The following is a 27907-nucleotide window of genomic DNA, read 5'->3' on the forward strand; positions in this document are numbered from 1 at the left end:
GGCTGTGCCTTCCTCCTTTCTTTGTATGATCTCTTACAAATCAGCTAAATTCTGCATCGTTATGGCGAGGGGGCTTCAGAGTAGCCAGGCTCACTGTGGTGGGAGTATGCACAGAAGACGTCATTCAGTAAGACAGAAATCCAGAGAGATTTAATAATAAAGTTCTCTTTTAGGTTTTTTTTTAATGTGAAGCAACTCATTCTCATAGGAATTAACTGTAGCTTCTATCAAATTATATTAATCCCTCACAAAGACAGACTTTCCAAGGACCGTATTGTAATGTCCTAAGCTCTGCTCCTAATGATTTCACTAGTTCTCTACCACCACTGAAGGTCAAGCGCTCACCAGCACGCTGACTCAGCAAAAACGATCCTTGTGGGGAACACATTGTTTTCAAGGCATAACATACACTTCACAGCATATGAATATTTGAATTTATTTACATGTAATTATGTGCATTTGTGCACAATTATGTGCAGTGTATACAAAAGTGTTTATATATACTGATGTGCACACATTGTTTATATACATGTATGCATCAATATATATTACAGTGCTTCTACGTACGTTGTGCATTGATATATACTGCAGCATGGTGAACTTTGTTGTTTCCTTCCCATTGCCACTTAGATGTGCAGTAGGAATGTCTAATTTCCACATATCATATTTATACTCACTTTTGTTGTGAACTCAGGTGTGCTTCTTGTGGATTTTTCTTCCCATTTCAGAAAGTGCTAACTCCTTTCTTACTGCACAGCAGCTGACAAACCCGTCATCCCCGACCAGATTGGGTTCTAGAATCTGATCACATCTCATCGATTCCACTTCCGCCAGTCTTGCTCTATACACCACACTCAACCGTGCTCAGTCATAGGTTGGGAAATAGTGGATTTTCCCAGAAAGCTTACCTGGGAAATACAGTTTTGCTTTACTATACAGGTATTCAAGGATCATTTTAGGTCAGATCAGAACTTTGTTCATTAAAAAAAAAAAAGGAAATAGATTTGAATAGCAACTGGCCTAATTTGGATAGTCACTAGGAAAGAAGAACGATATACCATTGTTCAGAGAGAGAGAGATGTGTGTAGTCCAATGCAGTGATGTCATAGATTGTTGGGTGCATAGTCCAGAGAGGTATTTATGCACTGTGTGAAAAGTGAAGATGAAAGAGACAGGCTGACATGCTCTTTATTAGAAGAGGTATGCACGTCCATGTCTGTGGTGTGTGTGTGTGTGTGTGTGTGTGTGTGTGTGTGTGTGTGTGTGTGTGTACGTGTGCATGTGTGCATGCATAACTAAACCAAATAGAGTCTCAGGTTGCCATTCTACTCCTTGCTTGCCTCATTATTGTACTATTCTGTGGGCTATATATGCCCCTTTCTCTTTGACTCCTAAAAGGAGGGATTGTGTAGACTCCTCCCTGATTCTGTCTCCGTGGTCTGTGGCTTGAAATTACTCTCCATGTATCATCATGGGCCAAGCATGACATCCATCTTTTGTTGTCAGTTTTGGGGATTCTTTATTTTACATTTAAATAAACTTATTTAATCGATAGAGTTCTATATTTGACAAAAGGTAAGGAACCTCAGGGTTTTGTCTTTTCACCCATCCTCTGTTTTCTTACACATCGCCTCTTGCTGCTTCTTTCTTCCTGTATTTACACATAGTCATTCAGTTGTTTACATATTGTTTGTTATATAATCTACAACTTCTATAAATTTAAGTCTCATTTGTACCAAAAGTTACTGTACTTAAAATTTTGTGTTTTATCTTCCACTGGAAAAAAAATCTATAAATTCTGGAATTATTGTGTATTCATAGTTACATATAGTTGATTCCTTCCTAGGGATAGAGATGTCCCTTGTAGTCTTATAAATGTTTATTATCTTCTCTCTTCTTATTTTTCCTTCTCCTGTTCCTCCCTCCTTCTCTTCATCCTCTGTCTGTCTGTTTGAAACAAGTTCTGAGTCTATGGCCCAGGCTGACCTTTACCTCTCTGTGTGTCCCAATCAGGTCTCCACCTCACAGTGATAGCTCAGCCGCCTTGTGAGTGCTGAGCTGATCACTATGAGCCACCACACTCACCTTTACCCCCCAACTCCCTCTCTGTTTTTGTGTTTGTGTGTGTGTGTGTGTGTGTCTGTCTTTCTCTCTTTTTCTTCTTTAGATTTAAAAGAAACGTTTTTGGAACGTATCTGTGTATGTCGGTATCTGTCTGTCTCTGTTTTTCTATGAGTGCATGCCACATGTGTGTGGGTGCCCATGGAGGCCTTGAAGCTGGAACAGGTCCACCATAGCTCCTGTTATGTCACAGCTGAAGCTCATAATCAGCAATTCAATAGGCAATAAAGTAGTTGTCTTCGGAACTCTGTGGCGTGTACTTGCAGGAATTTGTTTATATATGTATTTAATATGTGTCTGCATGCGTATATATGTACATGTGTTCCATGGCACAGGTGTGGATATCAGAGGACAACTTTCCCGGATTCAAGGAGTTAGTTCTCCACTCCTACTGTGTGGATGCCAGGGATGTAACTCAGGTTGTCAGGCTTGCTGGCAAGCTAGTACCTTTACTTGACCCTTCACCCCACTGATCCTATTACTTGCTTTTTAAAAAAAGGTAACTTTTTTCAGTAATATTCTGTTTGATCACTGCTTATTTGTACATATTATAGTCCTTCTGTTCTCAATAAAATATGGTTGGCTTATATATAATACAAAATAAACCCAATTTGATGTCTCTCATGGAGCAAGCTAGTAGGCACTTACTAATTGCATCAATTTTAATGTAAATAATATTTGTAAGTCATGTGGTGGTTGATATCTGTCATTGCAGCCCTTGGAAGGTTGAAGCAGGAGAATTGCCGTAAGTTTGAGGCTACCTTGGGCTGCAATAGTGAATACCAGGCCATCCAGAGCTAAGTAACAAGACCCAGTCTCAACACAACACAACACAAAACAAAACAACAGCACAACGAAGTGAAACATAGGTGTGCCTAGTCCTTACATTGCTGCCTTAAAGCAATAAGAAGACACATTTGTAGTTTATAACGTATGTGAAGAGAAATTTTAAACTATTAAACATATTAAGTATCTTTAATTCTTTAGTGTCTCAACAGATGAAGGACATTCCCCATTATCACCCCTGGCATGGCAGGTAAGAGGGAATAACATTTATAACACTTGTATTCTTTTTTTTTTTTTGTCACATGTTGAGTTAAAAAAAAAGACCTTTCTCATTATAGCCATTAGAAAATCAGAAGGAGCAAATTGTTGATCAACAGTGGCCAGAATCTCAGCCTATAATCTGGCAAAATGAAGAGAGGAGACGGAGCAAGCAGATCAGAAAAGAATATTTCAAGGTACCTTTAATACAATTTCAACTTTGTTTTCTACTTACTTCTTTTTATTTTTCACAATTTTGTTTTAAATTAATACCACATAAGTCTCCAGTTAAATATCACAACTGTGTCGTCCACCTTGATTGCCCTCATGTGTAGGGTAGAGATATGCTATGCAAGTATCCCCAGACCATTTTCATTCATTCAAATTAAGAGTGCATTGATAGACATCGTGTGTTTTAAACAGTTAAAAGAAAGATGTACGTTTGTGTGTTACACCGCTAATCCTGGCAATTAATTACATGATTTTTGAAGTAGGCTTTCACTATGTAGCCCAGGTTAGCCTCAAATCATTGTCCTCCTGTCTCTGTGTCCTATGTGCTGGAACTACAGAATTGAACTATTAGGCTTGGCTCAGAAAAAGACTTCAATGAATTTTTTTCAGTAAGTAGTTCAGAAGTATTCTCAGATAGCATTTAACCACATCTATTTAAATAAATAGTTGAAGATTGGTCCATCATATACTCTTGTCATATTAGTAGGGTTTTTTTTGAGACAGGGTCTCTCCACATAGTCCTAGCTGTCCTGGAACACTCTATGTAGACCAGGCTGGTCTCAGATTCACAGAGATTCACATGCCTCTGCCTTCCAAATGCTGGGATTAAAGGAGTGCGTCACTACACATGGTGCAGTAGATTTCTTAAGATGGCCTGTTAGTAAAGAGAAGTTAAAATACTAGGGCATGTGAATTATCCTGAGTTTCTACTACATTATTATTTATTTGTACCTTTAAGCTTGTTATGTTTGGAGGCACCAGTCATCAAGATTTAGAATTTTTTAAAATATTAGTCAGCATTTCCTCTTGGAATGGACTCACATGAGCAGTTCAAACTTGGTCCTGCACCTCGAATAGCAAATTGTGCTGTCCGGTACCTCTCTTCTTATCGAAGAACAGTCATTGTATATAAATGTATAGTACAGCTAAGTTACAAGTTATTTCAAGTTCATGCCACTAATAAATAGGATTTATTTTATAGTTTTGTGTTTGGTAGAAGTTGGTCCCTCAATTTATAAATGTCCTTTCATATATTGGAAAGCAAAGTGTGTTCTAAAGGATATGATCAAAATAAAGATGCTATGTGCTTTAGCAAATACTTTAAATTTTGAACAAATAATTATTGATTTCTTTAAGCACCAGATTTTGGGTTAATTGGACAATATGACAAATAGTAACACATGAAAAAAGACGTAAGAATGAAACGGGCAGGGCATTCCAATGAGAACTCTCTTATCAGAACCCTTTTCAGCTCTGCATTTAGATTTCTATCCTGGCATTTACCTAGGTTTCCCTTTTTAATTCATGAAAAGTTGAACTAAACCGCTGATTGAAAATATGCTTGAAAATAGAAAAAAAGAGAAATAGACAAAAATTTAAATCCAAAATTATACAAAAAAAGAAAATATGCTTGCAGGTGAACCTAGATGAATGATTTTTCATGTTGTATTTCTGAGAAATAAGAGATATTTGATATTTCTTTGATTTCCTTTATCTCAACCAATATAATAAAACCACACTGATTATATATATCAAAACACTTGTATCAGAATTATTAAGTGCCAGGTACTACCATAAACATTAACAAATATTAGCCCATTTAGTCTTCAGAAAACTTCAGTAACATAAATCCAGTTATGATTTCTATTTTACATATAGGGATATTAAGGCCTAGAAAGTCAAGTAAAATTAAAATTAGAGTTCAGAGCTTGAATAATGCTGCTGTGGAGAGCTTGCTGTAAAATGAACAAACACCAACATCAGAACATCCTCACTGTTTTCAGAATATGTTGCACTAATTGAGGTGAACTTAGTAGAGGAGTTAGTTAGCCTTTAACAACGTCAATTGTTCCTTGCTTTAAAAGCATCACTTGCTTGTTAAATGTTTTAGTTTTTATGACTTATATGTTTCTTCTACTGTATCAGTTATATTATAAAAATGCTCAGAGATAAAATAGGATAATATCTGTGATGACCATTACAGAGCCATCATTCAGGAAATGTTTTTTCTTTCATATATGATAAAGTAGGTGTAAATGTTATCCTCTGTCACTGGGAACTGTTTTAAGGGCATGTGTAGTTCTTCTCAATTGTCAGAAGATGTCAGTGTTAGGACATTGCATACAAAAGATGATTATCAAATTCTTCCTCTAATGTCAGGAAAATAGCAAAGTGTACAGGGCAGTGGGTATAGCTCACTGATAACAACTTGATTATTATGTTCAAGGCCGCAGGTTGAATCTTTAGTATCAAAACAAAAAGAGAGATATAACATGGAGCTAATGGTCCATTAGTCATAGCTATAAAATACAGTAGAAGAACATGCTTCCTATCTGTAATTCCTAAACAGCTCAATTTGTGACTGAGATACTAGGACCGTGTTATTTCCAAGGGATATGGAAGACAGAGTTCCATAAAGGGGACAATTAAGTAGAATCCTGAATATCAAACAAAAGTTTAGGATGTGATCTGAGAACTAGTTTTTAAAATAGAACTTCTATGAGTACCTGTTTTTCCCAGTGATTTGCAGAAGAATTCAGTGCATTTTGGCAAGGAATCAGAAGAATTCTAGTGATTGTCACACTGTGTTTCTTGATTTGAAGAATCACTGTCATTATATTCAGACTCTTTATGTTGGACATGCTATCTATATTTCACTAAAAATTTGGGTAATAGTACTTATATAGTTGTTATAAAGATTAAACTCAATATATATAATACTGTATAGTAAGCAGTAGTTCTAAATGTTAGCTCCGAGCACTATTACTATCATTGTGTAGTTGGCATATGCATTTAATGTCATCTCTATTAGCCTGAAATCAATAGATAACTTCTTTTGTGGTGCTGCAGATTGTACCCAGAGTTTCATAGTGTCACACCCCCAGCCCAGTTTTTCAGAACATTGCTACTGTCTTAATATAGCAACATTATAAACCACATGAGAGATGGTAAAAAAACAAACAAACAGATATTGTAGAAGTTTTAAAAATTCAGAAGAAGTAAGTCTGTGAGAGATTGCCATAAAAGTTGACTTAATAACTTGTTGACCACAGTGAACCAAGAAAAGCAAGACTCTAAGATCAGTGGTTCTCAGCCTTTCTAATGCTGCGACCCTTTAATACAGTTCCTCATATTGTAGTGACAACCACCAGCCATAAAATTATTATTGTTGCTACTTCAAAACTGTAATTTTGACCTCCAAATGGGGTCATGGCCCACAGAGCTGCTCATCTCAGACAACCCTGAGATTGCAAACATGAAAGAATGGGAAATGGGTCTGGCTTAGGAAGGAAGTACTACTTGACATATGTATTTAGAGGGCTGGGAATAGTGTTATACACAGCATTGTATGTGTGAATAGAAGACTGTTTCAACTGACCGTGTGCTTGAGTTTAATAGCAGATGTTTTAACAAAAGTGCCAACATAGAAATAAGCTTTATGTGTCATTTTCAACAAAACATTCGTATGTTCAAGGAAAAATAAAGCATACATTCACATTGTTTTTCAGTACAAATCAGCAAGGAAGAATTCAAGCGGCAATGAAAATGAGGAGGTGAGACGAAGGGTGCTATTGATTTGAAGTCTTTAATATTAAGTTGGATGAGCGATAATTAATGCAGCGCAGCTGTCAGTTTCTTTCTTACTGATGTAAAAGCATGATTTTCCTACAGTAATGAAAACGTATGAGCATTGTCATATAGTTGCCAATTGAATAATTTCATTTCTGCTGTTTTCTAAAACACAATTTCTAAAGTTTCAGCAGTTTATGGTTTGTCTTAGAATCTGTAACCCATCTGTTTATATTTGTTATCATTTCCCACTTTTTTTTTTTTTTTTTGCCAAACATCGTGGCAGCCAGTTGAGATAAGTGTATTACCAGTGTGGGCATGATGTGTGTGCACTAGTGTGGGTGTGTTCGTTCCCGAGCATGCGTGTGGAGGTCACAGGCCAGTTTTTAGGAAGCTTGTTCTCTCCTTTCAGCTTGTGTTACTGATGTCACACTTGCAGCCAGGTCGTCAGCTTTTGGAGGAAAACACTTCACCTGTTGAGACATTGGGTGTGTCCAAGATTTTGAAAGAACTTTCTTCACAGATTCTGTTCAGTGTTTTAAATTTTAAGATTGTAGTTATCCATTTCACAGTATTGTAAATGTTTCTGCTGACCCAGGTTAATCAACACACCAGATCACCACTGCTGAGACAACATTTTATTACTAAAGTCCCCATATCTGTGTATATTTGTTTGGGGGAAATTGGTAGTTAATTTGATATTTAGTACTTGGCAGGGCATCTGAAAATAAATCTCTTTTTTTGGAAGTAAAATTACATTGGGCAAAATAATCTATATGAATTACCTTTGCCTAACTGAAACACTGTTTTCTTTCTATGTCTTATCAATTAGTATTTATGGAAGCCAGAAAAAAAAGCAATTGTTTCCAAAGTTCCCACTATTTCACTGTTGCTCTCTGTGGTAAATCTAAAGGCAGGTTTTGTGTCGGTGTATTTCCTAATATTTAGCTGTTCATGACCCCAGTCAATTCCTATATACATGCCAGTAGCTTGCCACTGCACTTTGCAATATCTGTTTGGCCCTTAAATCTTATTCTTCCCTAGGTCATAACCCACTCTATGGGCTATAAAGTGCTGATATCAGTGTTTAGCCTTTTGATGATTAATACCAGTGTAGCTGATGCTGTCTCCTAGTATGACTGTAGTCCATACTTTACCACTGAGCCTTAGGCCTTTGTAGGGATGTGTCCTCCTATTTAGTTGCTTGGAATCTAAGTTATTCACCTAAGGAGTCAATACATTCATAATTTTCCATGTTTGTTTTAATTGATGCAGTGGTTTTTAATGTAGGTTGTATATTGAAAACCCCGGATGAGTTTTTCTTAAACACTTATGTCTGGATCTTACTCTCAGACATTCAGATTTAATTGGTGTGTGTGTGTGTGTGTGTGTGTGTGTGTGTGTGTGTGTGTGTGTGTGTGTTGTGATATGACATGTCTAAGAGTTTTCCTTTTGAATTTACTGTGCAGGCAAAGTTGATAACTGCTTTACAAAATTACCATTTCCTTTCTAGACAGACCTGAAGTTGGCAAAGTGGCCTACAGTCAAACTGGCCCACTTGCTATGCTTCTTAGGTGAGGTTTTAATACAGAAAATACAGTCATTTACCTATAGAAATGTTTGCATTCTAATGGCAAAGTTATGCAATTACCACCATCACCATGAGATCCACAAAATCTAAAATGTTTAATACTTAGCTTTCTGCAGAAAGTATTCTCTGAATTCAAGCTAGAGGTTTACTCCCTGCCTCCTCACAGTCACTTTCCTTCCACCTGTTTCAATATTTAATTCATTACTAAAGCCCACTACTTCAGTTACTTCCTTATTTGGGGGCACTGAAATATTTTATCTACCCACTCCAGCTTCTTTTCCATCCTTGCTTTTTTTGGCATAGATCTTCAGTCTTTCTTGCTTGGATTGCTATAGTAGCTTCCTTGCCTTTCTGTCTTTATATTAGCTCCTTATCATCTATCTATCTATCTATCTATCTATCTATCTATCTATCTATCTATCTATCTGTGTATCTATGTGTATGCCACACATGTATGCATGTGCGTGCACCCCTTGTCAACTTCCAGCGTCTTCCTTAGTCTTTTTCAACCTCATTTTGTGAGATAGATAATTTTGCTGAATCTGAAGCTTGCCAATTCAGCTAGCCTTGATGATCTTTGAGATCAAAGGTTCCACTTCACTCTGCCTTATTATTGCCAGGATCAGAAACATGCCATTGTACGTGGGTACTGAGTATCTCAACTCAGGTCCCCATGCTTATGTACAATCACCTTACCAACTGAAAGATCTTCGCTCACACCTCTTCTCCCTGTAGTCTGCTCTTCCCAATGCTTTCAGAATACAAATATAAGAAGGCTGTTCCTTTGCTTAGAAGCCTTCAGTTTTACCCCATGCCTTAAGAAGTAAATTCCTGGTCCTTTTTGATCGAGCCCCTGGTAGCCATATCAGTATAACGTCACAACTTGCTCACCTTTCCTTCTTTTTGCCCTCTGCAATACAGAGTTGCTTTATAGTCATCTTTTTAAAATTGCTTCTGTGTCTTTGTTCTTATCTTTTCACTTTACCCGGCTTTTTACTGACTTTTTACTTCTCAAGAGTTACATCTTTTCACAGTCCCTTTCTTTGCTCCATGGTTTCTTTGTGACCCCAGCTATCCCATACATAGATTGGAATGCTATATTAACTGTCCACAAGAGTCTGCCATCCCTCTAGATTGAGACATTCTTTAAGGATAATAGTTTACCAGATTTCCTTATTCATGGTATCTAGAACAGTATCTCTCATAATAGGTGGCCAATAACCATTTGTCAAATGAATATTTGTTTTATGTAGTATGCACTTTCCAGGTTGAATGTCAAGGGATTTTTGTATTAGTTTGGCATTAGAAGATTCATGAATAAACCACAAATCATTTATTGGTTTTACTCAATTAAATTCTATGTAAATACTTTTCTAATTTTACTGATACACATAATCTTTGAGATAGTTTTTTAATTAATTATGATGACCTTTTGCCAGCCTTCATTGATGTGTGATGTGTCTCATATGGTAATAGCATCTTACCTCCTATATTTCTGAGCCTTCAAAATACTTACAAATCATTATATGAGGGGATCTTATATAGAATCTGATTCACTATTAGTTGGGGCCAGGCATCATCTACGTCTAACAAATTTCCAGAGGAACCAACAACACTTATAGTACAGTGCCAATTCCTCCTTTGACATTTTATTGAAACAATTTCCATTGTCCTCTTGTATGTTCCAATCATCACTGTGTATTTTAATTTCATCTTTCATGTTTTTATTTTTATATTTTAGCAAGAGAGTGATAATGCTCATATATCACCACAGTCTCCGGTATCATCTGAGGTACAAGTTGTTTTAATGCTTTGTATCTTTTCTGTGTTTTACAAAGAGTTCTTTCTTACCTCCTTTCTCAAAAGACATCTTTTTTACAAAGTTATTTATTCAGTCCTTTAAAATAAATCTGTGGTTGATTATTTTGTACAAGTGTTGTCTATAAAAATTACGAATACCATTTTTGTATAAATATTCCTGGTAAATTTCACTACCTTGTGGTTTTCTGTAGAACATACTTCTATATCACAGAATGTAAGTGGTGGATTTTAACAATGGATTTGGATTTTTAAGTTGAAAATTGTCCTTAAGCATTGTGCAATGGCCTTTGGTTTTCCTTGTAGCCAATTTGGTCTGAAAGCAATGCAAGAGAAATGTCCTTTTTCCACGAGAAACAATCCTGCAGTGGGTTGTTCCTATCGACAGGAGGTCACACATTTGCTGACATCTTAAATCTAAAGAATAGAGCTAGCATATGAAAATCATAATTCATAAAATTTTGTTCATATACTCTGGTGCTTTAAATGTCTAGTTGTTTTAGTTTAGTCTATTGCTTTGTGACAATAAATTTAATTTAAATTGTAACTCATTTAGTTTAGTATTTTATATACTATTTTTCTTATTAAGAAAATGATTGTTCATTTGGTGAATTTAGGTCTTAAAATGCTTGATTGATCTGAACACATTGTATAATTTTGGTTATGTAGGTTTCATCTCAATATATGTAAGTGGATTTACATTTTTAGAAGGCTGGGATTCTTTCTGGATTAGTTTGTGTGTTTTGTATTATAAAACTTTTTTGTTCCCATGAGCCTGAGTTTCATCACATATTTCTAAATTATATGGAAAATAAAATGCTACATGTGGCATTAGAGAACAATGTAAATTAGGATATACTAAAATTAGTCATAGTTGCATGCTTTTATAAATCCTTTCTTTGTAAGTTATAAGAAATGTAAGGACAGACAAAACTCACACTTAGTTTGCGTAGTTGCTTTAGGGTTTTATGGTCTGCGTCTATGAGGAAGTGTATTAATGTCAATTTTTCTTCAGATAAGTATATTGCTTTTGTAATTTTTGCTTGTGTTTGGATTAATGGAATTTTTGTTCAGAAGTTTGTAACAATTTAATGGAGACAGCACATAAGGCTGTACAAGGGGAGGATGCTGGGCATGTGTTTCACAGTTGCACTGACAGTGACACTGAGCTCCTTAGCATATCTAGAGAAGAGTCAGACAGCCTGCAGAGTTCTAATGGCTTCCATTCCATGTGAAAAGAAAATGGTAAAAGCTGTTTGTGTACCACATTCACAAAGTCCCTGTATTTCACTGGAACATAAATATAGTTCCATTCTTGGGTCTTTATCATTGTGTAGCAGAAAAGACCAGTAGCTTCCTCAAGGAGCTTACTCAGTAAATGACAGAGAAGTAACTAAAGTTTTGGCCCTACCTGCTTCCCAGAACAATAACATGCTGCCAAGATTACATTATGGTTATTGATTTTATAAATTATAAGACTGATAAAGCGCGTTCAGTTTCCTCGTTGAATTTTTACGACAATTTCATTTGAACTGCATGGACTTAATCACATTAAAATTAAAGGTGTCAGAAACTACACCACAAGCTTTTCACTCCAATTGCAGGTTCATTTATATGTAATTTCCCATAGCGCACCATGGCTTGCAGAAGCACTTCAAAATAATGTGTGTTCAGACGGAGGAGATAATGATTTGCTATCATCTATTATTCTGAAACCCCTGTTAATATAGACATGTGGATTGGCCTCAAGTTTTCCACTGCTAGGTGTTAAGTCAGTAGTTGATACAGGGTCCATGTTGGTAAATCTTTTAATTGAAGTGTGAGTCACCATTTTAGAGACTTTAGTGTGATTCTTCTTTCACAAAAATCTATCTCATGGTAGTGAGCTTCCTTTTCAGTTTTTTCATACTATAATAAAATATGCTGGCCTGGTGAGATACTTCACTGGGTGGGTTTTTTTCTACCAAGCCAGAGCAACTGAGTTTGGTTACAAGGACCCACATGGATGACAGAGAGAAGGGACTCCCACAAGTTGTTCTCTGACTTCCACCTGTGTCACACACACACACACACACACACACACACACACACACACACACACACACACACACACAGAGAGAGAGAGAGAGAGAGAGAGAGAGAGAGAGAGAGAGAGAGAGCTTTTTAAAGAAAGATTTAAAATTGCATATCCAAGTAAACTAGAAATGTTTATTGACTTTTAAAAAGTAAATCATATCAACTTGAATTGAAATCTGCGTTGACTTTATTCATGTAAACATTGGAAATAAATCTCAAAATTGGACCAAGTATGAATAAGTACCTTCATGATGAAGTAACAAGGATTTTCCTATTGTTTTGTCTTTAGGAATATGACAGGACTGATGGCTTTTCACATGGTCCCTTTGGGTTGAAGCCTAGATCAGGTAAATATATAGTATGGTCTTTAAATAAACTTGTTGTCTATGTTGAACCTAGAGTTTCCCAGCTTAAATGGGGGCAGAACCCCATAATTTTATGTACTCAATAATTCTCTTTCCTCTTCGAAAAGTTTTCTCTTGATTTTATTTGTCTTTACAATTCCCATCACTCTTTCTTTCCTTCCCATTACTCTCGAGTTCCTGTAATGCAGGCTTTCTGCCTTAGGTACCCTGCAGTCTTATTTCCACCCTGCTTCGAAGGCTTTTAGAATGAGCCTCTGCCAACAGACGAAATGCTGTCTAAAGTTAGAGCACTCCACCACACTGTGGTTTAAACCGGGGACCTTTTGCATTCTGGTTTCATTCTCATATAACCACACTGACCTGCCAGAATAATTGTCTGTTTTTCTTCAAAGCTGGAAGGCTGTCACGTGTGTAGTTGTCACTTTTCACCTGGGTCATAAGTTTCTAATAAGATAGGGTCAAAGACGAACATATGTAAGTGGTAGAAATCATTGGACTTGCCTTGCCTATTACTTTTCAGCTATGTAGCTAAAGATCATTTATACATAATTAAAAAAGATTTGAGTGCATTTTTAATAGCATCTTTTGTCATTCTGTGCTGATTCCTTTGACCATGCCTCTTTCTCCATGGATGGTTGGTTGTGCTTTGTATTAACTTTATAAAAAGTTAGGGATATTCTGTTTTTACACAGCCTTTAGTCGTGCGTCTCGTCAGGAATACGGGGCAGCAGATCCAGGATTTACAATGAGAAGAAAGATGGAGCATCTACGGGAAGAACGGGAACAAATAAGGCAGCTTCGCAATGTAAGTCGCAGTGACTTTGCACATCTCCTTTACAGAAAAAGTTTTACTTGCCAAATGTGTAAACTGTACTGATTTCTATTTAAGTTCTTTCAAATTCTTGATCACATAGTTTGTAATATGAATTTATATCATACGTTTCGCTAAGATATCAGCAATTTATCCTCATTTCTTTATAGAATCTTGAATCCAGATTAAAAGTCATTTTGCCTGATGACATAGGAGCTGCACTGATGGATGGGGTCGTTCTTTGCCATTTGGCCAATCACATACGGCCACGCTCTGTAGCTAGTATTCATGTACCATCACCAGCAGTGGTAAGTAGTGTTGACAGATCAGTAGGTTCCAAAGGAAGATGCAAGTTTTAAAAACTGCCAGTAAATAATGCACTTAACAAATACAGTTTTCAATATCAACCAAGTTCTGTTATAAAAGTACGTGAAATGTGTGTCTTTCTTCTCTTACCTCACAGCCCAAGCTGAGCATGGCAAAATGTCGAAGAAATGTAGAAAATTTTCTTGATGCTTGCAAAAAGTTGGGTGTTTCGCAGGTAATTGTCTGACAAAATTGTCATTTAATTATCAAACTGTTACATGGAAAAGTGTAGTCATCTTCATAGTAAGGGATGAACACCATTTTGTGAACACTCCTTTGAGCCTTCTCCTTGTCCCTCTACCATGCACATTATCTGCAGTGTCAGCACTTACTTTTCCAATCAGTGCTTTGTCAACTTTTAAAGAAAGACTTTATAAAGCATCCACCTGGATGGGAAATGTTTGCTGACTATAGACGTCACTGAGTAAGCAGAATGTACTTGTAAGAAGTGAAGCTTGGTTGCGACACCACTGCTGGTGTTAATTTGTGGTGGTTCTGCTGGAGGGCATTTAGATTTCTTGTTGTTGTTGTTTATTGTCATGTTGGAGATTGAACCCAAGGTCTCGTACATGCTAGGCACACATTCTACCATTGAACTAAACTCCAGCTCCTCTTTGTAACTTCATGAATAGATTCTGAATTGAAGATTTACATTTGTGTAACTATATTAGAAACAACGAAACTGTCTAATTAAAAATCTTGGTCCATAGCCGGAGTGGTGGCTCAGCGGTTAAGAGCACTGGTTGCTATTCCAGAGGACCCAGGTTCAATTCCCAGGTTCCACAGCAACTCACCAGTCTGTAACTCCAGTTCCAGGGGATCAGACACCCTCATAGAGATAAACATGCAGGCAAAACATCAATGCATATAAAATTTAAAAATAAGTAAACAATATAATAAATTCTTAGTACTATAAATGATATATATTACTCTATATGTAATGGACAGACTTTGAAATTAGTATGAACTGGCTTGTTTTTACATAATAATTACAGTATTACAAAATCAAATCAGTTCTGTCAATAGAATAAAATGTATAAACAAAATGTTGTAGTCAGGCATTGTGGTACATGCCTTTAATCCCAGCACTCAGAGAGGCAGAGGCAGGCGGATCTCTGTGAGTTCAAGGCCAGTCTGGTCTGCAAAGCAAGTCCCGGACAACCAAGGCTACACACACACACACACACCTGCCTGGAAAAACCATAAATACAATGTTGCCAAGTTTGAAGACTTTATAAGTCTAAAGTTGCCTTGACTACTGAGGAAAAATGACATTCTTAGATCTCAACCACTTGGTGTCCAACTCTCCTTTAAACAGTGACGTCATTAACTGATAGTCATCTCACTTTCCCTCATATGAAGAGATACAATTTTTAAAAAAGAATCAATGAATCCATGTGTACTTTGTTATGCTTTCTTTTTCTTACTGTCTATAATTTATATACAGTGCCTTAAAATTTTATTTCTTAAAAGGCTTATTTTTAAAAATTTCCCTTAGCTGTTTATTATATGATATTATGTTTCTTTTTTAAAAGACCATTTTTGTTTTAGGAGTTCAGGAGTTTTATACTTAGTTTCCATGTATTGTCATCCAGAACTTGGAAGTAATTGCATAATTATCTATTTTTTTGCTCCCAGACATTTTCTGATTTTTAACAACTTTATTGTTGTGATATCAATATTTAAAATAAAAACATTAAATTTGATTTTTTTTTACATTTAAAAAAATCTGAAATTCTAATCAAGTGTTCCATTTCTGGTGGCCAAACACTTTCCCATGGACCTACATCTTCAGCCCTAGAAAGTACTGATTTAACCATACACCATGAAATCAGCAGCACAAGCTACATTCCAATGCTTCCTCATATCCTTCTGGAATGCATCCTTCCTGAGAGAATGTCGGGTCTGCTTTTGTCATTATGAACTAGTTCATATTTCCTAGAATTTCTTGTAAATTGAATGAGAGACCTTGGTGGGTCCTCCCATCCCCAGCTTTCACTTAGTATAGCTCCCCAACCCACTCTCCCCCTCTTGTCTAAGTTCTTGGGAATTTCCTTCTTGTTTGGCCTTCCTTATACTTTGTTCTTTTTCTAGTTTTTAAGGAAGGATTTGTTGTTTTTGCTCTGAAACTAACTTCTTTTTATAATACCAACTTAATCGACTATTTGCATATTTGAGTAAAATACTAAAGGAGCACCAAATATAGCACTGAAATTGAGATGTAAAAGTCATTTTTGAGGATGCTTTAGATATCTTCAGTAGTATTTGGTGAATACTAATTTGTTTACAAAATCCAAGAAGGAGAAAACTTAAATTTTCTATTTTATTAATGTAGTTTGAAAAACAACTTAGATAAAATATCCAAAGTAACAAGTTTATGTCTGAAAGCAACTCTGTCATGGACATGTTAATTTTGATGTATCCAAAGAACTTATATTTGGCCATGGGCCACTGGCATCTGTCCGGTTTAGTGAAAAAGAGAAAAATTAATATAGAACTCTTGGAAATATCTAGGACACGAGAAGAGGGTTGGTAAAGACTACTGTAATTCAATCCCAATTGCTGTAGGCAAGTTGAACAACTAAACAGATTTGAGCCATAGAAAGCAAACAGGGATAAGGTTTCAAGTAAAGAATCGATGAAAGATTGATGCAACAGAGTAGTCAAATATGGTTGTGTCCCATTTGATAGTTAAGAAGATGCTGCTGATTTTGACCAGAGCACCTTTAATGTGCTAAAAAGCAGCTATAAGTTAAATAGAGACTGAGTAATGGTGACACATTCCTTAACAACCATTTCAGAGTAAATAGAGATGTTTAAGAATAAAATAATGCCAACTAACCAGGGCCCAGAGGAGCCTGCTGAAACTGAAGCACCAACAGAGGACCATGCATGGATTGGACCTCATCTCCCTACACAGATGTAGCCCATGGCAGCTCAGACTTCATGTGGTCCCCTAGTAAGGGGAGCGGGGCCTGTCTCTGACATGGGCTGTGTTGACAGCTTTTAATCACTTTTCCCTGGCAGGACTGCCTTGCCAGGCCACAGGGGAAGAGGGCATGGTCAGTCCCGATCTGACTTAATGAGCTGGTGTGGATGGGAAGGAGGCTTCCTTTTTCTAAGGAATAGGGGATGGGAACGGGAGAGGGAGGGAGGGGAGACTGGAAGGTGAGGAAGGATGGAGCTATAACCAGGATGTAAAGTGAATGAATGAATGGATGAATAAATAAATACATTTTTAAAAAGTATAAAATGATGACATTAGCAACCATGTCAGTCTCTATAAACACTTTGTTACTATAAGTTATGAATCTAACCATATTTTATATTGTAACATTTAAAAAGAAAAATGTAGAGTTAATGTATTATTTACTTGTGTTTGAATAGAAAGCATATTTCAAAGCTCTGAGTCTTGGGCCTGGAGATATGTCTCAGCAGTTAAGAAAAACATGGGCTACTTTTCCAGGGGTCCAGTTCAATTTCTAACACCCGCCTGGCAGCTTGAAACTGTCTATAAGTGTACTTCCATGGGACTCAATGCTCTCTTCTGCTATGCATGTGTACATGCAGACAGAATATCTATGTACAAAAAATACCCAATTCAATACACCATTTTAAATAATCTGACCCTTTGTTTTGTGTTGAAGAGAAGGGTTTGAAAGGAGGAAAGAGAAAGGGGAAACTGTGCAATTATAATCTCAAAAAGTCATTAAAATTAATTTAAAAATCTGTTTCTGATGTCATGCTTTGAGAATTAGGAGAATTAAATTGGCATGTATGTGGAGGAAATAAGAGAGGAAAAAATCTGTTCTGACTCAAAATTTTACTCAACTGCTGAAATAGTGAACATTCCAATATATTTTTTCTCTTTTCCCAGGAGAGACTCTGCTTGCCTCACCATATTTTGGAAGAACGAGGTCTTGTGAAAGTTGGTGTCACAGTTCAGGCACTCCTTGAATTACCTACCACCAAGGCATCTCAACTTTCTATGGCTTGATGTGACATTAAAACAATTATACGTGTATAATTTCATGTATTTGAAATGATTTCAGATATCTTAAAATTATGAAGAAGAATGTCCAGTAAAAACAGTTTGCCTTAGGTTTCTTTTTTTAAAAATTACCTTAAGATATCAGACATAAACTCAGAGTTGTCCAAGCAATATTTGGAGGAAAATTGGATTAGTTTAATCAGAGTTTTGATAATTTAAAATTCTCCTTGTTTTATGTTGTTCAATAACTGTGACTAATTTTCACAATGCAAATTGATACAAAATTGAAAATGTGCTTTCAATTTAGCAGTCACATTTATTAAGTTGAATATTTTTTACATTGCTGTATACTAGTGAACATCTGGGTAAAAGTAATCATATTTTAGGAAAACAGTTATATATTTGAGTTATTTCATATACTTCTAGTTTATACGCAATCTCTTCAATATTTTGTCTTTGTTTCCTAGGAAAAATGAGTAGTAAATTACAAAAACTTGGCATTATTTAATTCTTTTAGCATTATCAGTTGGTGCCAAAATATTTTCAGTTATACTGTAGGTTGTTTACATGTGAAGTGCCTGTGTAATTGATGAATCTTAAAATAGTCTTAAGCATTTTTGCAATTTCTTTTTATGTATTAATAGAATCAATGGAATTTTTTAAATATTTTGGTAGGTTTTGTACGGTCAGTAATAAGTGAGGATTTAAATGTGCCTCACATTGGTGGTTTCTTAGTTAATCACATTGCAGTTTTCCTTGAATTGGTTAGTTCACGTTGTCAAAAATGTTAATATGCTTAATTTATGATATTTAATTTTGCAAAACCATAATCATCTTTTAAATTGTTTTATTTGAAGAGTATTTTATTGTTGTGTTGAAAACGTTACACAAAGAAGTAAGGCTTTGGAGAGCTAGGAAAGAACTAACTGTCAAGGACATTTGGAAGCAACTGCTAGTGCTTGGATTTGTGTCTCAACTTACTGGAACATTAAGTACATTTTCAGAGTGGCCATTAAGAAATAGGTTTTGATTCCAAATCTGGCCATTTTTGGATCATATAGACCTTATGATCCTCAAGTAAGTTGATGTTGAAGTAACCAATCTGGTAGATAAGACAGTACATTCAATAAAGTCCTTGCTTGATTTGGAGATGGATAAACTTACAGCGATAGTAGTTCAGGAATTTTTCCAAAACATTACTGTGATGAGTAACTCAGTTTCTTATAGACGAGCCTTCATATTCACTTTTGTAGTAGCCAAGCAAGTATCCTTTCTTAACTGGGTGGTTATTTGCACTTGTTACCTCTTAATATGGATGCAACTTATTCAAAACGTTGGCCTGGATATTTCAAAGGGCATTTATAAAATGTAAAATGTCACGTGCCAAATACTATGGTAAGGATTGGTTTTAGGAATGAGTACTTTTTTTTTCTCTGTCGTCATGAATTTGAATCTTGGCTTCAGAATACAGATGAGTTTCTACATTCCCCAGGAGTCAAATTTGACCTATTAAAGAGTAAAAGCTTTTTATTACTGTACCTTTTAAGAATTAAATTATTAATAATTTATTATTAAATATTTGATCTAATTAGTTATGATTAAATAGTTGGACCTGAAAGTATCTCCACTGACATAATGAATCTCCTTAGTGAAAATTTGGATAATAAAAGTAATTTAGTTGTCAATTTAGTTGACAAAGTTTTAATCTAGACAGCAGACAGCATTACAAATTTGAAAACATTTAACAACCAAAACAATCATTGATAGTTCTCTCATGATTATTGTGCTATAGAATTACTTTTATTAATTAATCTTGTTATTTTCCAAGCATTTTTGTATTTTGTTATTGTTGAAATAGTTTTGCTATTTTAGACATTTCTTTTACTACATACATTTCAATTGTCAGTTAACTATTACCTTAAAGAGAAAACACACCAGAAGTCAGTGCTCATTCTTTACAGCAAATAAAAATTCTTTTCAAGATGGGTCCCCTTGAGGTGTGTAACACAGAAGTTCAATTATTATTGTGCCAAAAGGCAATACCAACATCACTTCTAATGCAGTTTTTCAGCATAGTCCACAATGAAAACCTTATACCAAGACCCTGACATATTTCTGTTAGTAGTTTTTAAGTGTAAATTTTATTCTAAATGTTTTCTATGACTTATTATATATTTACTCCATCAGTTATTGAATTAAGAAGGATTATCATTATTTGAATGGTTTTGTGATTTCTGAAGCATTGAATAATCAAAGAATATTTTACTGGTCCCAAAATATCATTAGATAGTTACTTTTGTTAAATTTTATGACCATATGGCACAAGAAAGAAGTGATGTTGGATATGTTTGAATTAAAATGAGTAAAAATGCATAACCATTTGCTTAATAATTATCTTTATAGAATGCTAGTTTAATGACTTTTCTAACTGAATTTTTTGAAGAATTCAGAAATGTTTGTATTAGTCACAGATTTATCATAATTGATTTTCTGATGCATTTAAAAAGAAATGGAACACTAAATGTATATTACCGATGCAAACTGTGGATAAAATTGAATGAAAAAAATCTGAATCTGGATCTCATTTTCTTTCTTTCTATCAACGGTCTCACTGTCACTATCACCCCATGAGAGTTTGTGTCTGTGGTTCCCACTGAGGGAGAATAGTTACACTTTGCTGTTGCTCAGTGAGGAAAGGTGCAGGCTGTGAAGCCAAGACAAGCGAGTTTGATTGCCAAGAGCCACATGGTGGCAGAAGAGAACCTATTCCTGTAACTTGTCCTTTGATTTGTGCTTACCAATGCACTTAAGCTCCACAAGTCCATGTTGGCACCCTAGTGCTTCCCCCAATAAACACATGAACTAAGAAAGGAGAAAACCTTTGATAAGATATTTATAATAACGGTCTTATTTGGGACAGCAGCACAGCTAGAATCTCGCCTCCAAGAGTTGGAAGTGAGAGCATTTCTTGAACCCAGCAGTTTAAGGCTAGCCTGACAAACAATGAGGTGCTGTCCGAAAAACTAAAGGACAACAGCAAGAACCTCAACAAAAGCTGAAGTAGATTTTTCTAAGGATCCTGATTTCCTTTTACACAATGTTATTTTCCATGCACTTTCGTTGAAAATTAAGCTATCTTTACAAACTAATGCTATCAATGTATGAGGTAAGATTTTTATATGACAAGGATAAGACAAAACTTTAAAACTGCATATAAAGTAGGGCAATGTGTGATAATTTTATTGTATGTTTTAGTCCTTCATATGTTATTGAGTTTCCTTTGTCCTGTGTGATAACAAATTTATTTTTCATATACAATTATAATTTCCACAAATAATCTTATTTAATTGGGCACTGTGGCTCATTGTTATAATTCATTCAGGGCAGGGTGAGTGGGGACAACCCTCACTACATAGTGAGATGATTTCTCAATTAATTCTCAAGCACATATTTTATTGAAGTAACTATTATTTGTTCATAATTTTGATTGATTCTAAAAGTAGAACATTTTATATATTGTCAAATGCTGTTGAAATAATTTTGCTACAATGAGTACTTAAGTAACTAGCTACTTGATAAAAGGTGTTTAAAGGCGTTCCAAGTTTATCACAGAAATTTAGCAAGTTCTAGGCTTGTGTCTTCTCTTAGTAAATCTATAGTTTTTATGTTCTGCATTGAATGCTCCTAGAATAAATTCTCAAGCATCTATATCAACGTATGGAGAACTCTAAAGGGCACATGCATCATTGTACATAGGATTATTGTTGTACATAGCATGAATGTGTAATGCCCAGCTAGCTGATGTAATTGATAATATGAAAAGGAAAAAAGCCAGGTATAATATCTTCAATTCTGTATCTTAAACACAAAGTTACACTTATACTTATGATTTTAGATAACTTAGTCTTCTAGTATGTGTTTACTGTAATACCCAAAGTCACATTTTTGTAGCATAATAAAATCTTGCCATTTTGGGAAAATGTAGAGTTTACAATGAAATTCCATACATGAACAGCCTATAAGTTGTGGCAATTCTAACAAAAGTAGATAAGGATAAGAATTTAATAAATAAGTCATTCGAAATTTACTAAAATGAAAATGAATTAATTAAAATGTGATTATCATAACATTAAGTTGATTCATAATATTTGTTTCTCAAAATATATAAATTTGATTACTCTGCCACTTAATATTAGGAAAAATTATTTTATTTGATCTGTATTCTACTGACACTCATTAATTACATGTCTACAAAAGTAGTTGAGAAACATAAAGGATTTTACATATGTAAATAACCACATATTTTCAATAAAGAATTTACTAAAAGTCCTTACTCAGATCCCTCATTCATTTCTAATGTAAACAAATGTAGAGAAATCCATTATAATTTATTATATAGTAATTAAAGTATACTTTACAGCAGTGATCCATAGGCCCAAATGTGTATGTGGGGTTTGTTGGCCTGTGTTGTCTAGTAAGGGCACTGTCACCCTCTTGTAGGATAATCCCATTTAAATTATTTTTTTCAAATATATATATGCATGTATTTTAGGAAGATCTTACAGTAATAGCTTTCCATATGGTATTTTCACAATTTTTAGTGCTATTGATCTCCCCACTTCCTCTTCTACCCTGCTGTGTATCTTCTGCTCCAGTTTACCCTGTTCATGAGCCATTATTCCAATTTAACACTTTGTTAAATTGTGTTCTACTATCCATTTAAAGTACCCTTGTGGTGCTTTACTAATTGACTCTAAGCGTATTCCAAATAAAATAGATATCTAAAGATTCAAAGCTAACATTTACAAATGAGAGAAAACATGTGACATTTGCCTTTCTGGGTCAGGGTTACCTCCCTCACAATGATCGCTCTATCCATTTACTTTCAAGTTCATAATTGGCAAAGAGACAATATCTTCAACAAATGGTACTTTCTACATTTAATAAAATATTACAAGGGCAGTAAGACAAGAAAAATGAAAGTGATCCTACAGGAGTAGAAAATTTCAAATTATCTCTTTCTGTAGGCAAATTGTGCAAATTGCCAGGATAGGAAATTAACACACAAAAACCAATAGCCTTTTCATATATCAATGAAAAACAACTTTAAAAGAAATCATAAAAACAATCTCCTTCACAAAAGCCTCAAAAAGCACCTCGGAACAAACTTACCCAAGCATGTGAAAGACCTCTGTAAGAAAACTTTAAAGTACTAAAAAAAAAAATTGAGTATCACTGGTGACATCACCATACTTTATTGGTATAGCTTTGTAGCATAACTTGAAATCCAATATGGTGGCATCACCAGCAACATTCTCTTTGCTCAGGATTGCTTCCATGTGAATTTAGAGGATTGTATATATGTATGTATGCATTCACTATACATTCTGATCTCTTCCTCGCCTCCTCCCAGTCCCACCCTCACTGCCTCTTCCCCCTCTCCCCTCTCCCCTACTCCTCGTGAACAATATCATAGAAAAAAGGAATATAATTATGAAACCATACATGAAGGAATGGTTATTTCTGTGTATATGGTGGAAGATTGGAGGAAATGAAAGGAAATCTGAGAGTCAAAGGTGACATTCATGAGTTGCATGTTAAGCCTGATGTGAAGGTGAAGAGAAAAGGCATAAGGAGGAAACAAAAAGCAATCAGATCTGAAACACTGTTCTTCAACAAGAAAAATGAAGCTTTGATACTATCCTAGAGGAGGGAAATTGAAGTAAGTGACTAAAGCTGAGGTTTGAAATATAGACTAGATTAGGCTATGAAAATCTTTAAATGCCATGCTAACAAAATAGCTATAATTTTGTGAGAAATAAATAGTAATGGAGGATTTCAAAGTGAAGGGCTGGGTAGATAATATTTTCATATAGACGAGTGGACAGTAGTGTGGCAGATAGGTTTAAGAGGAAAAAGTCATCTGAATAGCCTGCATCCTCTTCCTCTGTTTGCCCACAGGGCCCCCCTACCTAGGGGAAGTGATCAAATTGGAATAGGGCTGAAGAAGGAGGGAGGGTGGGAATGAGAAGATACAAGGGAGGAGATAACAATTGGGGTGTAATCTGAATAAATTATAGTAAATACATAAATAATTTAACATGAAAAAGACAAAATCTGAGAGACTAAGAGCTTTGATAATGAGTTATGAGGTGAAGGATTGCAGTGGGCAATTTTCAAATGTGGAAATCACAATCTTCACAGGTTGGACTTGGAACACACACACACACACACACACACACACACACACACACACACACACACACACAAATATTCTGTAACCCCTGCCAGGAAATCAAATAGCCTAAATGTCGATCTTCACAGCTCCTTTCTCTACTTCAAATCAAATAGCCTAGTGTCACCCCCAACTCTGTGGCAGACAACTGTTGTAGCTTCCCCCTTCACTCAGACCCATCTCCACTGGATTACACAGATCATCCTCAACCAACCTTCTCCCAAATCATCCTCTTATCCCAGCTCCTAGCTCTTCAGGCATCCCCTGGCAACACACCATCCGAGCACTTCCACTGAAGCACATAGGCCAGCAAAGCACATAGGTAAACTTTAGAATTTCTCTCTTCCTTCTTTCCTCAAAATTCAATTCCCCATTCTTATCCTCAGCTCTATAGCAGACTACTTGTTGGGGCCTTTCTTCACTCTCTGCCTCAATTCTCAGGGGACTAAGCAGATTCTGGTGGAAGACACTGATTTGCTCCCTCTAGTGGACCTCCTTAGCCCTCCTTAGCTTATTCCCATTTTTAAGTGTCAGCTCCCAAGACTTAGAAAGACATTTTACCAGGAATACCTAATGGCCAAACCTGTGAAAATTTCAGAATTCCCTACTAGTCAACACACAGCCACAATACCCTCCTAAGAACCAGAGAGGGCATCATAAACCAAGAAAAGAAACAACCATTCAACAGAAAAGAACAAATACCACCATATATAAATACTATAATTCCAAACACAGATGTCTAGATGCCAACATAAAAACACAATCAGTAACATCCAGGATAATATATCTTCACTGTATCCCAGCAAACCTAGCACAGTGGGCACCAAGAATTACAACATAGCTGAAACATAAGACAAGGATCTTTAAATAGCCTTTATGAATATGATAGAGGTCCTTGGATAAGAAGTGAATAAATCTCTCAAGTCTATGAAAATCCAACAAGCAGTAGAAGAAACTGAATAAAAACTGTTCAAGATCTAAAAGTGGAAAAGGAATCATTAAGAAAACACAAACCGTACTCTGGTGCCCCATATTTGACAACATCCCCTGGAGGGGGAGACCTGGTGGCACTCAGAGGAAGGACAGCAGGTTACCAAGAAGAGACTTGATACCCTATGATCATATACAGGGGGAGGAGGTCCCCCTCAGGAACAGTCATAGGGGAGGGGAGTAAGAGGAAAGTGGAAGGGAGGGAGGAATGGGAGGATACAAGGGATAGGATAACCATTGAGATGTAATATGAATGAACTAATAAATAAATTTTTAAAAAGAGCTGTTGGAAGTATCACCATCCTTGAACTCACATTGTACTGTAGAGTTATAATAATGAAACAGTATGGTATTGGAACAACAACAACAACAACAACAAACCCAGACAGGTTGATCAATGGAATTAAGTTGAACTCCCAGACATAAACCCACACAGTAGAATCTTACTAAAATATATACATATATGAAGAAAATCTAAATGAAATTGCCAAATAATGAGGGAGACAGAGTCCCAGCTGAACATCTCTTGTCACCAAATGAAACTTTCAGTACTAGGATTGGGCTATATCTAATTGAGTTGTTGGCCAAAGGGGTCCCATGGGAATCTCCAAACACGCCAGGCTATTGCCCCCATTCCTCACCCTGAAGCTATCTCTGAGGGAATCTCACTGGGGAAACAAGCTGGTTTTAAATGTTGGCCACATGCCTAGCAGTAGATGGCTACTACAAAAGGGACTTAAATCAGAGGTATCTTTTCTCATAATGTTGTGTCAGGGTTATTTTTTTAATTTTAAGATTTAAATTATATATTTAACATTTTATATATATTCTCTACCCCCTGCCCCCCCCAAGTCTTTTGCCATACAGGCCTCTTGCATGTGTATTATGGCTTCCAGTTTTGTGGTATTATGGGATCATTGAATTTAAATGAGTAGGTCTCTACATCTATATAAGTTTCTTTGGTACTTTTCTTTCTGTATGTTTGTATTGTCCTATTCTGAGTTGTTGGTTCTTGTCTTATATTTTATTTCATATTATCCCTTAAAATCCTGTTTGCCTTTTAGTAAGAGACAGAAATTTGTTGGGTGGATCCAGGTTAGAAGGGTTGTGGGGTAGAAACTGGAAGGAGTAGAGGGAGAGGAAAATGTAATTAGGATATATTATATGTGAAAAAATGAATTTTCAATACAAGGAAAATATTCTGTGATTTTTTGGAAATGTATTTTATTAAGGCGATGGCAATTAGTAATGTAAGGAAACACCTCATGTACCATTTTCTTGTGTAGTTTTACTTGAACCAAAGATAGTACAGTAGAATGATATGACAAGCTCCAGATGGGGCTGAGAGAAAAATAATGTAACTGAACAGTTACCAATAACCAGCTACTTCCAGGATTATACTTTGTCAGTTTGTCTTTTAAATGTATGAGCAATATTGTATTAAAATTGAAGGAAGAAGACAGATGCAATGGCGCACGCCTTTAATCCCAGCACCCAAGGAGGCAGAGGCAGACAGATCGCTGTGAGTTTGAGGCCAGCCTGGTCTACAGAGTGAGTCCAGGACAGCCAAGGCTACACAGAGAGACCCTGTCTGGAAAAACAAACAAACAAAGCAAAACAACAAAAAACCACAAAAAGAAAGAAAGAAACAAACAAAAAGAAAAATAAAAGGAAGATATGTTCCAGTTCAACTTGTATATATATTCTGAAATTTCTTTTTAAAAATTTAATTTGTTTTTTTTTAAATTTTAATTTGATTGTGGCCCTCTCCCTTGTCATCTCACAGTCCCACCTCGCTTCCCTCATCCTCCCCCTTCCCCTAGTCCTCAGAAAGGGGACACTCCCCTCCCCTATCATCTGACCTCAGCCTATCAAGTCTCATCTGGGCTGCCTGTATCCCTTTCCTCTGTGGGCTGGCAAGGCCAGCCTGCCAGATGGAAGAGATCAACAAGTGGGTACCAGAGTCCATGTCAGAAGTAGTCCCTACTCCCCATATTATGGGACCCACAAGGAGACTGTGCTGCCTATCTACTCCATCTGAGCAGAGGGTCTAGGTCCTCACCACGCATGGTCCTTGGTTGTTGCATCAGTCTCTGCAACACCCCACTCCTTCGTCCAGATTTGTTGGGTCCACTGGTCTCCTTGTGGGTTTTTTTTTATATATATTATGAGCTGACTTGGTCTACTTAATATCTCAATCATAGGAATACAGTCTCCCCATGGATTACCTTCAAAATTGTAAAGATTTGCAAGGAATAATTAGGTAGTACATTCTTTGTTCTGTAGAGACAAACATTTTCTTATAGTAGCTCCAATAACAATAAATCAAGAACTTTCTTTTTTTTTCCTTGAATTTCTTTGTTTCTATGTCAAAGCTGTTTTTATTTGTTACATCCAATTCCACTGAAATCGCTCATTTCAATAGATTCTAAAAATAAATCCTCTGGCAAAGAAAAAAATAATAAGGAACAAAGAGAGAAACTAGCCAACAGTATGACAAGGAGCAGCATGTACGGCTGGCCACATACTAATAAACAACACCCAAGGAAATTCTGGGTTCTGAGGAACATTTCCTCAATTATGGTCATGATCTGTGCCTTCCAAGAATAATACAATATGTGCAGTATTTTAACAAGCCTAGAGAAGACATCAGTAACAAGATTTGTCTTTTTATTACGGCTTTTAAAGTCACGGCACA

The 27907-nt window shown here is 35.9% G+C and overlaps 1 protein-coding gene across 7 annotated transcripts in view; it reads left to right on the forward strand.

Moving 5' to 3' along the window:
• The window catches only part of LRCH2 (leucine rich repeats and calponin homology domain containing 2), a 225273-nt gene extending 204728 nt beyond the window's left edge, over positions 1–20545 (forward strand). For 4 of the 7 annotated variants that reach the window (XM_084788947.1, XM_084788941.1, XM_084788943.1 and 1 more), the window contains 9 exons: positions 3109–3157; positions 3246–3362; positions 6906–6950; positions 10299–10349; positions 12741–12798; positions 13509–13621; positions 13798–13935; positions 14091–14168; positions 17871–20545. In XM_084788947.1, coding sequence (XP_084645073.1) covers positions 3109–3157; positions 3246–3362; positions 6906–6950; positions 10299–10349; positions 12741–12798; positions 13509–13621; positions 13798–13935; positions 14091–14168; positions 17871–17990 — 769 coding nt within the window. In that variant the 3' untranslated portion in view covers positions 17991–20545. The remainder of the gene's footprint in view (positions 1–3108; positions 3158–3245; positions 3363–6905; positions 6951–10298; positions 10350–12740; positions 12799–13508; positions 13622–13797; positions 13936–14090; positions 14169–17870) is intronic. The other 3 variants (XM_084788942.1, XM_084788944.1, XM_084788946.1) reach the window with 1 other exon arrangement.
• The last annotated feature ends 7362 nt before the right edge of the window (positions 20546–27907 follow it).

Source organism: Acomys minous (assembly GCF_964271855.1).
Source record: "Acomys minous genome assembly, chromosome: 7".
Lineage (NCBI taxonomy): Eukaryota > Metazoa > Chordata > Mammalia > Rodentia > Muridae > Acomys > Acomys minous.